The 12,401-nt window shown below is 40.4% G+C and overlaps 1 protein-coding gene across 4 annotated transcripts in view; it reads right to left on the reverse strand.

Moving 5' to 3' along the window:
* Nucleotides 1–1,649: 1,649 nt before the first annotated feature.
* The window catches only part of HYCC1 (hyccin PI4KA lipid kinase complex subunit 1), a 132,026-nt gene continuing 121,274 nt past the window's right edge, over nt 1,650–12,401 (reverse strand). For 2 of the 4 annotated variants that reach the window (XM_073677856.1, XM_073677857.1), the window contains one exon: nt 1,650–3,334. In XM_073677856.1, the coding sequence (XP_073533957.1) occupies nt 2,745–3,334 (590 nt within the window). In that variant the 3' untranslated portion in view covers nt 1,650–2,744. Of the gene's footprint in view, nt 3,335–5,197; nt 5,485–12,401 lie in introns of all 4 variants that reach the window. The other 2 variants (XM_073677859.1, XM_073677858.1) reach the window with 2 other exon arrangements.

The raw sequence follows: 12,401 nt of genomic DNA on the forward strand, positions 1-12,401 counted from the left end.
TTCCTGGCAGAGAAGTGCATGATCTCCCCGTAAAAAATCTATGGGACATAACCGCAGAATTGACCCAAAGAGATTCATGAAATATCCAATGAATAAAAGCTGTCATGTAGCCGACTGTCATCTCTCCCCATACACCGGAACGTTCGGCCGTACCTTTGTGCTCTAAAACATGGTGTTGCCCAACTCCAGTCCTCAAGAGCCACCATCAGATCTTATTTTCAGGCTTCTCTTAGTATTACATAGCTGATAGTATTGCACAGGTGATAATGCCAAGGAAATCCTGAAAACATGACCTGTTTGTGGCTCTTGAGGACCGGAGTTGGGGGAACACTGCTATAAGAGAACCGTTGCCACAAACCTTCAGGAGCAGCTTAGCTCCTCAGCAAACAAACTCGGATCGGCTGTTGGGATTGGTCAAATCCTTTTCTTCCCGGAGACCATCTTTTCAGAAAGAGTCGGAAAGCCACCATACACATTAGATGGCCGACTGATCCTTCCAAAATCAGCAGGTTTGGCCAATTTATCTAATAGACATGATATTCCTATCTCCAAGACCCTACCTCAATATGTAGTAGGTGTAATAATAATATTAGCAAATCCCTTCAATTAGAAATGTAGTATAGTTTTTCTGATTTGCTAGGTCACTCACCCCATGTGCAGGGCATTGCAGTAGCTTAGGTATCCATGGTTCTGACCACTAACAACTGTCACTATATGAGTAGTCAAAACCAGGGATACCCAAGCTATTGCAATGCCATGCACATGGGGTAAGCAACATAGCTAATCAAAAGAACTATAGTACATTTCTAATTGGAGGCATTTGCTAGTATTATTACACCGCCTACATATTGAGATAGGATCTTGGAGTTGGAAATACCCCTTTAAGGGCTCATTCAGACATCCGATGTTTTTAACAAGCCCTATTGGTGGTTTTCACAGATCACACTTGTAGCTATCATAGTTTATGGGGCTATTCAAATGTCCGTGAATTTTTGTGGACTGAGTGGTCCACACAAAATCGCGAAGACCTGTCCAATTTTGACCCGAGCGTCAGAACAAAATCGTCAATGCAAGTGAAAAAGAAATCCGACAGAACTCTGATAACATTCAAGTGCAGTCCAATTTTTACGGACTCTCAGATAGGAGAAGGTGGAGAAACTTTTTTGGGGTTTGTGTCACAGAGAAAAACCGATAACACTCGGATCAAAAATAAAAAAAATCCGATTTTTTTTTTTTGTCCGTGGAAAATACTGACTTGTAAATAAGGCCTAAACCTAGGTTTATGGTAGGCTTAATATGTTACAACTTGGTGATGGTTTTCAATTGCATTTTCTTTTCTTGCAGTATACAGAATGGACAGATCAATTTGTTTAGCGACTATGGTGATGGACATGGTGTGAAAATATTTTGGTTCTCCGGATCTTTAGCTTTTTTTTTCTAGTAGAGGTACAAGGGAATATTCACACATTTCAGATGCATAGTGCTTTTTTTTTTTTTAATCAGTGTTTAACCAGGACTTCAAAAATCATATATATCCAATGGATTCACACTTGCATAGGTATTCACAATTTTATGTTACAGCTACTGTCAACATCTACAACAAACAGGCAACATTTTGAACAGTTACAATGAAAGAAAAGCCATGTAAGTGATGTATAATTTTGCTGTAATTATTATGTATCCACTGTATGTCACTTGCTTTATACTCATCTAAAATATTGCAGTATTCACTTTAACTCTGTACACTTACATGAAAACCATCTTTACCCCTCTGTGTTCCAATACCAGTTGGTTGTAGGGGAAGGGATGTGTATTATAAGCTCTTGTTGCAGTTTGGCAGTGAGTGGCTGAATACTTTGTGCAGTTTGATCGCCAGAAAGTGCTTTGTGATCTGCCGAAAAGAATATCAGTTTTCTTAAAAAAAAAAAAAAAAAAAACTCCTGTTGATTGGGTCACTGCGGAATACAGGCTATGAAGTAATTTTTCCTTATTTTCTGGTTTGTATCCAAACACCAATGTGCAGGTATAGGCTACATCAAAAACTTATCATGGCTTAGATGAGTCCTATGTTTTTTTGTTTTTTAAACGGACAATAAAAAAAAAGGATTGATCATAAAATATTCAGAAATTTCAAGAATATTAAAACATTGTTTAAAAAAGACCTAAAAGAACTGTAAAAAAAAATAAACAATTATACTCAGAAAAAGTTAAACATTACAAAACTTTATGACTTTTTCTATCAAACCAGCAACAGACCTGAAAACACAAGCACGTGGTACGTTACACGGCCATCTGTTGGGAGGCTCAGGTGGTTTCTGTGGTACGTATATCTCCAGTATAGGCCACTTAAGGACAATAAGTTCCACAGTAAAGTGCTATATCAACTGTATACTGTAGAGGACGCCATTTCTTCACTTCCATTACCGACTGTATCTATCTATAGCTCCCTACCAAGCAAATAAGCTGCATTTTTGAGAATGCGTGGCTGCCCAAGCAACAGGCTGTTGAAAGGTTCACCTTCAAGTAAATAGTACAGTATAAAAAAAAAAAAAACTATGGCTAGATACCTATCTAATGTATAGAAACTGTTTAATGCTCTGTTAGGTAGCATGTAAAAACTTTGGCAGGTTACTCCTCTATACAAGTCAATGAGATATCAAACTTTCCCCATTATTTTTAGAAAACAACGGGTGAACTTGAATCAGAAGTCTCCATTCTTATTCAACTCAACGTTGCGGCCAGGTCTAGTCGGTAGACAGGGTGATGCAGATACTTGGGGACCTCTGATGGAGATTTGGTTGGGGTTTAGCAGGCACTGAAAGCTCAGTCCTCTCAGAAATGTACACCAGGTTCTCCTCCTGTAGGCTACATGCACTAAACCGATTGGTCTCCACACACGAGCCCGTGCCAACGTGGTTTACGCCCACAGCATTATGTAACGCTGCCGCCCCGCTCATTTGCTCGAAGGATTTACTAAATACAGATGTTGCAGTTCGTGCAAGACTGTGGCTGCCAGGCTTGGGGAGGGACTGACTAGTTGTTAAGGTCAGCCGCTTCAGAGACACCAGCTCCAGGTTCTCACTCATAGCCCGCTGGTTCTGCTTCCTGCCGAGGTGCTCACGACAAGAATCTCCCCCAGAATCTTTTTCTTTAAATCCAGGCCGGGGTCCAAGAGATCTCCTCTGGGCCTTCCCCAAGGGTGGCCTGCTGAAACTGCCACTACTGCTGTGAGACAGGGCAGACTGGCTGGAGTTAGAGGCGGCCCTGGAACAAAAACCTTCGTCCACCTCGGCTATTTCGCTCAGCTCATCTGGTAGTGTTAAATCTGCAGAGTCTGAAGGAAGAAAAGTTTAAGTTAATATCACAGTTCTATGAACAAGAGTAGACTAATACTAAAGTGCCATCCAAAGCCAAATCATTGGGAGCAGTGTCATTAAAGGGAACAGGTCACTAGCGTTTACATGATTACAACACTGGTAAGCTGCTATAGTTCTTGTAAAATGCCTTTCTAAATATCCCAATTAAATCCTATGTTTCACTATTTGAGGGAAAATGAAGTTACAAAATAGAGCTCTCCGCCCATCAAAAGTCATCCTAAAGCCGGCCACACACAAGTTTAGCAGACAGCTCTCTTCTGACTCCCCCATACACATGAACGCTGGGCCGAGCATTCATGTGTTTTCACCGGGATGCCTTTCATCCAATATGTATGATGGCCTCAAATGGATTGTCTGGCCTTAGGCTACAAGTCTGCAGTCACAGTATGTGACTGCAGACTTGTGAATCCTCATATCGCACACACTGTGTGGACTCTCCAGTGCTGGTGCCGGGAGTGGGCAGTCCGGCCACATTCCTACTAGACAGTGTCCGACCTCGCTCAATACACTTGCATTGAGCGAGGATGCGTCCATCTAGTCGGCATGTGACTGCATGTATGCAAATCACATACTTGCGGTCATGCACCCGGCACTGGAGAATCCTCACAGCACGCATGATGCGATGACTGACAAGTCTGCAATTAGAGTGACTTTACCCGAAAGCTGGACAACCCCTTTAATAGTCTAGATCTATTCCCCCTCGAAGAAGGAAAAATGTTTGCAAAAGGGGCTAGGAACCGGATGGCCTCACACCCACCCACTCTATTAAGGACATCTCAAAAAGGCACAAACCCTGAAATATCTATGTGAAGAACAACCTGAAGAGTGAACTCACAGTGCTCCCGATTCATGGGACTCCAAGCTGGTCCTATTCTCATCTGTTTTATGGTTCAAACCGGATGAGAAAAAAAACATGAGACAAAAACTGTCCTTCGTTATGGGTGAAAAAAGCTGCACAAACGATGATGGAATGGACACGCTGCAGATTTGAAAAAGCACTTTGAAGGATCAAATCTGCAAGAAAAAAAATAAGCAGCGTGTGCATGAGATTTCAGAAATCTCATGCTCATTTCTAGTACTGTAAAACGCTGCATTTTTGCCATGGTAAAAACACGTCGAAACCAGGTGTAAAGCGCAACATGTGAACAAGCCCTTAGCCACCCCAGCATTGTTCAGATGACTTTTGGTGAGAATTGCCCACTATTATAACTTGGAGATTTTTAACTAGACCATGGCTAGAAAGGTATTAACAAGTGTCAGAGCAGCGTGCCAATGGTTTAACCACCTAAACCAGGTTCCCTTTAAATACTTACCCAGCAATCAAAGCAGAAATCAAGAAATCTATTGTGCAAATTTACAAATAAAAAGCATAATAATTTAAAAGCAACATGCATGAGATGATTGTAAAGATTTTCAGTTGTTAATCATGCAAGTAAGTAGATTGAGAGATCACCCAAATCATAGCCGACTGCAAACTCTAATTCTGACGGGATTTAAAAGGTAACAAATGGAAAGGTCGTAGGATGCATGATGTGACTTGCCAATTCAATCCATATACTTCTACTACTCCATGAATATAGCAGAAACTCTCTAAGGGCATATATATCTTTACATGATCGTATGCTGAAGAGATCTATGCCCTTGTGCATTGGAGGTTAGTCTTCCATATCACCACCTGAAGCTGTGACTGGAGGGAATTGAAGCAGAACTGAGCGCTGTGTACAGTGTATAGTAATATACAAGACAAGCATGCTTGACTGAGCTCATTCTGGACACCATTGTGTGCATCCATGCATTGTGACCCTTTCACTTGCAGGTACCTTGACGCCCATCTACCAAGAGATTTAACACTGCACTCTGCCAGGTGAGGTCACGCCGTCCTCCATCAATCTCCTTACAGATATTTGCCTTCTGATCTCTGGCTTGCCCTCAGCTCTAGCTTCTGAACAGATATCCTGCATTGCCTGTATATGCTGAGCATCATTCTCTGTTAGTGATTTCACTCTCTCCCCATTCGGGATTCTGTCTCCGGACACATTTGTGACACTAATCTCGGGAATGATGAGGTTTCCCGGATCTGAGGAGTCATTGTTTGTGTCATTTTGTTCTAAATGGGAAAAAAAAAAAAACACACAAAAAAGAAAAAAAATGATGGCTGAAATGATGACGATGGCTTTGCTGGGGAAACAAATACATGGAAATGTAACGCATAACACAAAATTTACATGAGCAATGAGAAAATATTGTTTTTTGAGGCACCGTCCATACCTCTCAGTTTTTTTTATCCATTGCTGTATGATTTAACCCAGCAATATAATTAATTTGAGCACCCTAAAGCTCTTGATAGGTTCCCTTTAAATCTTGTATTTGCCGTGAAGTCAATAAATGAACAACTAATTACAACAAATGACAGCTAAAAGTCATTAAAGGGGTTTGTCCACTACTTTAGATTACCCCCCCCCACTCCCAATGTATCTCCCCCGGGGCCTCTAAGCCTTTTTGTAAATGCCTTCCGTTGCAGATAATGCCTGTGAGAGGCGCTATCGGTGGCCGCTCACAGGCATCACGTGACCCCCGGCTGCAGCCGGCTCTGACATCCGCTGATGTCACGACAAGTGCTGGCAGCAGCCGGGGGTCTTTGTCTTCCTGGTTCCATGGTGGCTGCTAGGCTGTGGGCGGGGTTACCCCACATCCACCGCGCGCTCTGCCTCTCCCCATCCAATAGGAAAGTGTGCAGTGGATGCTGGGTGTGATGCGGGGGGTAACCTCGCACACAACCCAGCAGCCACCGCGGGGACCCCAGCGCTGAGTCACGCCTCATTTGTCGTGACGTCAGCGTGGGGTCACATGATGCCTGTGAGCGGCCACCGATAGCACAGCTCACAGGCATTATCTGCAATGGAAAGTATTTACAAAAAGTCTTGGGGGCCCCGGGGGAATAATATAAAGTAGTGCACAACTTCTTTAATCGCGTTAGCTCATTGACTTCAGTGCAATTTAAAATAATCATAATTTTATGATAATGACAATAGATGGCCACAGAAGAACATTTGAATAAGGTTGATGGTTTTACAATGGATCTAATGTGAATACAGCCTTAATGCTCATTAACATTAGTTGTGGTTAGATGTTTAAAGATACATGAATGAGTAAATGAATGACTAGATACAAAACAAAATTTCATCTTCTAAAAATCATCAGAACCCTCGTAAATGAAACCATATTATATACTGGCCTTACAATATTACATAGGACATTGAATTACACAAATAAAGTGGTTTTAAAGAAAGCACTAAAAGAACAAGAATAAATGTAAAAATGATCAAATGGGAAACAGAAGAATTTCTTCTTGCAAATCAATTTTATGACTTGATCGGCCCAATTCACTTTTGTCTGGTTATATCAGTCCAAGTGTGATGGTGGGCTCTGATGGGGCATCTGCACAGCCAGCATGAACATGCCGAGATCAGAAAATAGCTCTCCATCCCACTAGAGCCTGCTATTGGTGGTGACTACATACATGAAATTTATCTTCTGGTCAGATTTAAAGTGGAGAAGGTGAGCAATTTAAGCAGATCTGCCAGGGCAGGAAAACTTTTAAAGATTTTACTCCTTGCAGCCAAAATAGAACAAAACTGTTCCATTTGACTACCAGATGTACTGAATGAATACACCAAACACATAGCTAAAGAGTAACAATCTTTTTCTTTAATTGAAAAACATATTGATCAGGTTTTGCAAAATCATGAATCTTTATAATATAATCCATTACCTACATGCTCAAAAGTGCATGAACAAAGCAGCTAAAACAGCACTAAGAGTAGTGGATTTGAACTTGGGATGTACCAAAAATCCATACTCCAGTATGAGCTGCTCTTCTCCCTTCCCCCTTGCTCAGTAGAGGGTTTGTAAATAGCATGGGGAAGGGGGGCAGAGAAGACCACACTGAAGTACAGATTTTTGGTACAGTTGTAGTAGTTCAAATCAGCTACTCTTAGCTACAGGAACAAGGCAGACGAAACAGAACCTTCAGCATGGGATTTTTAAGAAAAGGAAACAAAATAAGGTAATGGAGTATAGTTACAAAGATGCATAACTTTGCAAAGACTAATCAATATTTAAATTAAAAAAAGGTTTAGTTACTCTTTAGTAAAACAAAAACCTAAAGAGATGAACTGGAATATAAGTTGGTGTGCATGCAACATGTAGGCGCATGTTCACAGTGGTCACTAAATAGACAAAATTTAAGATAAAAACAAAATACGCAACTACCCTGCGGTGAGTAAATAAATAAATAGCAATAGTGCATGAAAATAACATAGGGTACTTAGTTAACGTGGTAAAAAAAAAAAGTAAAAGCCATCAAGGCGACCCTATTTGGGATGGTCCTAACCTCTAGTATTAAAACCTTACCATAATGTCAAATGACGTAAATGTGAATAAGGGTCAGTCCTGCTCAACCCTTATTCACATTTACGTCATTTGACATTTTGTAAGATTTTAATACTAAAGGTTAGGACCGTCCCGAATAGGCTCGCCTTGACGTGGTGGGATAGCTTTTATGATTTTTTTTTTTCTTATAAATATCACGTTAACTAAGCACACTTCATTATTTTCATGCACTATTGCTATTTATTTACTACAGAGTATTTGCTGATTTTGTTTTCATCTTCGGCTTTTACTCTTTTATAAGCCTGGTTTATTCACAAGGGTTCTCCCGGCTTCTACCTGTAGAGACTGACAATATATGCATAAATAACAGCCTGTCAATCACCGCCTTAACAAATACTACAACCAGAAAACTTAAAATTATCTACTGAAAGCGATGACAGGGTCTTTTTTTTTTTAAAATCTCTATTTCCATGTTACATCCATGATTTGACCAGGCAATCTTCATGATGCTCAGACACAGCATGATACAGTGTAATTAAACAGTAATCAATGTTAATTGTGACAAGCACCCTTAGATGGGATCAAGAGTCAAGGTCCCATCCTTAATATGGTCCTCACTTCACAGGAATATAATTCTGTAGAGGCACTTATACAAAGAAAGCAGAGCTGTGATTGTACGGAATAATCACAAAATAGTTGTGACAACCTATAGATGTATATAGATATAAGATCTATGTATGGTGATGTTATGTATGGAAAAAGTATGGCTGAAATTCTGTAGACAACAAAAATTTAAAATTTTGGCTATGGTAGAAATGTCTTAAATATCCCAAATATTCTATTGTAAACCTTCTTTAATCTGGTTAAAGGATTAAAAAACAAACAACAAAAAAAAATGGCTGTCTTATTTCGAAAACAACGGCACACTTATCCATGGGTTGTGTCTGTAATGCAGTGCCGCTCCATTGAACAGAGCGGAGCAGCAATTCCACTCCAAACTATGGACAAGTAGGGCACGGTTTCGGAAAGAAAACAGCAACTCCTTCCATTAATCTTGAAGTTCACAATGAAGAAGCTGCCTGATGGTTTAATGACAAGTCACTCTGGTTTAGTACTTACATATTACATCCTAGAACTTGTAATGTTTATCTGGTTTGCAATCACTCGATAATCTTCTCAACACAAACCACGTCTCTGCTTTGAAATACTTATCTGTTATTAAGCTCATCTCCGCTCTAAGCATGTACCGCGCGACGCTCCACTGTGAACTCATCTAAGGATTTATTCAGCGACAGGGTTTTACACAAACTCATTTAGCAAAAGGCCACATTAGCAAATGTCTTATGTCTCCAAGCATGATGAGCCAAAAGCACCGTATATCATATTGCTGATCTTGTGATTCTGCTCAACAGGACAACCCAACATGTTTAGGATCATCTTGTTCATGTAGTCTTCATTTAGATTATGTTTTGGATCTTTTCTGCTATTTACAAAGTGGATTTGTCCACAGATTTCACAATACAAACTGTATGCATTATTAAATAGATCACTTAGACCTGATGAGAGTATTGTATTTTAGAAGTCCAGCTACAGAGCGAGAGACCTCATGAGCCAAAGTGCATTCAATCTCTGCCACCTTGACTGACAGTTGCAGCTTGTACTGAGCAATGTGAGACCTCAGCAGAAGAAGAGACACTGAGGAGCTGTCAATCAGGTTAGGTGGGCAGAGATTGAGTTATATTCTCAGTAAGGGTTATACATTTATATAATGTTTACTTGTCCAGCAATTTTTGGGCCTGCCATAGAAGAGAAAGAAATGAGTTGTGAATGCATGGTCCCCACTACAATCCACTAGTGGTCCTTTTCTCAAGATGTGGTTCCTAAATCTGTATGTTAAGGAGAATTGAATGTACCGGTACCTCTTCAGAGTGGTAAGTCTTGGAGCATGTAAATTATAAGGGGCACTAGAACTAGAATTCTAAACTAAGAGATGAACCAGGAACCCCACCTCACATTTGAGATGTCCATCGACAATGGGTCAATAGCTGTAAAACCAGTTGAGCAGTCTCCCGATAGATTTCTTGACATCCAAAGAGGCTTCGACCCTTTTAAACCCTAATCTTCTACTTGTACTACGATTGTTCAAGACATGGACAAACCAATATAAACTCATCGCTTGTTGTCTATGGCGAATACATCCCTACACACTTATTGTCAAAATATAATATCTCCCTCTGTGGACATGTTTCACACAGGCTGGAAGAAGCAAGCGTTGGAAACATGGGTTATGGAGGAGAGCTTTATCCAGGACATGGGCAATTTGAAAAGGAGAATCTTGTGGCTTATATCATTGATCATACAGGAGAATATAATTTCCACTTCCTCCAGCACATAGAATAGGCAGTGAGCCATTTCATGCCGAGATTTACTTTCCATAACGCAGGCATCAATAATATTTTGCCCGAATGAAATAACACATTGCTGAATTATCACGCGATTAGCGGATCTGCTACAATGCCTCAGGAAGGGGATGGAAACAGATCAATTTTAACAACGCTCATTATGCTGTTATATGAAGGTTAAGTGATGCTCTTTTCTGTCTCAAAACATCTGCACGCTCTTGAGTGCACTGATGCTAGGTAAATTGAGGCTTATTTAGTGTACTTTTATAAAAAGGACCATTTTGATATAATAGCTCTCAGTACTAAAATGTGTATGGAAATTGAGGATTTGAGTGTGAGATTGGAAGATGGTTGGGAGTTAAAGAGTGTCTTCAGTGAAAAATAACTTCCTTATGTGCAGTAAGGAATCTGTCATCAGATTCATGCTGCCCGAACCACAGGCGACATGAACCGGACACCAGCTGCACCATTGTGGGCAGGTATATTTTACTCAATATGCTTCTCCCTGCCCCACTCGAGTTGACTGACAGGTCTCTCTATCCTTGTGTAAACAGGGAAAGACCCATCAGTCAAGAAGTTTGGGAAAAAGGAGAAAAACCCGACTGGGGATCGACCTCGGACTAGTCAGCCGAGACATAGCCCCCGGCCCGCTTCTCAAAGGAGGTTAATTCTGAAATGCTGTAGCATTTCAGAGTAAAACATCTGTAGATGCAAACGCATAGCCAGGGTCTGATTCATGCTGCCCGTGGTTCAAGCAGCATGAATGGGATGCTAGGCTTCCTTTAAAAGCTCAGAAGTAATCTGTGGAACATGCTAGCTTAAAGGGGTATTCCCATCTCCAAGACCCTATATCCCAATATGTAGTAGGTGTAATAATAATAATAATTATTATAATATTAGAAAATACCTCCAGTTAGATATGTAGTATAGTTCTTCTGATTCGCTAAGTCACTTTCCCCATGTGCAGGGCATTGTAATAGTTTAAGTATCCATGGTTATGACTACTAACTGTCACTATATCAGTGTCCGTAACCATGGATAAGTAAGCTACTGCACGGCCCTGCATGGAGAAAGAAACATGACGAATCAGAAGAACTATACTACATTTCATTTCTAATTGTAGGTATTTGCTATTATTACTACACCTACAATATACCATGATAGGATCTTGGAGATGGGAATACCCCTTTAACTTACACTTGCCACTGATTCCTCTCCTCTCACACTGAATCAGCGCTAATCCTGCAGTGATCACAGGATTTTATTATCCAGCAAGTTCTTGCTAGAAACACACAGCTTGCAGCTCTATATTGGTTAAATGCCTTCCAACCCATCCACCTATCTACCCACCTACCTACCAATCTATCTCTCTATCTCACTCTCTTGGCAGGGAGAAAGTAAAGGACTGCAACAATTCTGGTCTCCTCCTACTCTCCTCAATATTGAAATGAGTGAAAAGCATAGACTGCAACTGAATGGAAAAAGAGCATGGATTTATTTAATTTACATGATAAATGACCATAGGTACCGTTTATCAATGGCTATAACTATTATAAAAGGTTAAAATGTTTGTAAAAATAACTACACTTGGACCCTTGCTTTCAGCATAAAAATATTTGGCAATGAAGGTTATTAGAGAAGTGACGTCGTCACCTAGTTTCAGAAATTAATTTATCTGTCTTATTCACAATTAATAAGAAACATGCTTTATCTAGGAGACGCTTCATTCTGAAGATACTGCATTTTATTGATCCACAGCTTTTTTTCAAATAGAGTTCACAGCTGAGGAAGCTTTTCATTATTCACTATTAGTGATGAGCGAGCATGCTCGTCTAACCCTTTAACCAAGCGTGCTCAGGTTCTGACAGAGTATCTTTGGCGTGCTCGTATATTATGTTCGAGCCCCAAACAGACAGCCTCAACACATGCAGGGATTGCCTGTTTGTTAGACAGCCTCAACACATGTGAGGACTCCCTAACAGCTGTAAATCATGCAGACGCAGGGACTCGAACATAATATACGAGCACGCCGAAGATGCTCGGTAAGCACCCGAGCATGCTCGGTTAAAGGGTTAAACGAGCATGCTCGCTCATCACTATTCACTATACAACTGACTGACCAGCTGATGGAGAAAAGTGGTTTGAAAGTAATATGGATATATTATACAGAATGGGGTTTAAGTGTAAAATATAATGTGGGCAGAAAGATTTCCATGCCAGCTTTAATAAA

Source organism: Phyllobates terribilis, unplaced genomic scaffold, assembly GCF_046119375.1.
Source record: "Phyllobates terribilis strain yellow unplaced genomic scaffold, ASM4611937v1 Scaffold_4__5_contigs__length_816908805, whole genome shotgun sequence".
In the NCBI taxonomy this organism is placed as follows: Eukaryota; Metazoa; Chordata; class Amphibia; order Anura; family Dendrobatidae; genus Phyllobates; species Phyllobates terribilis.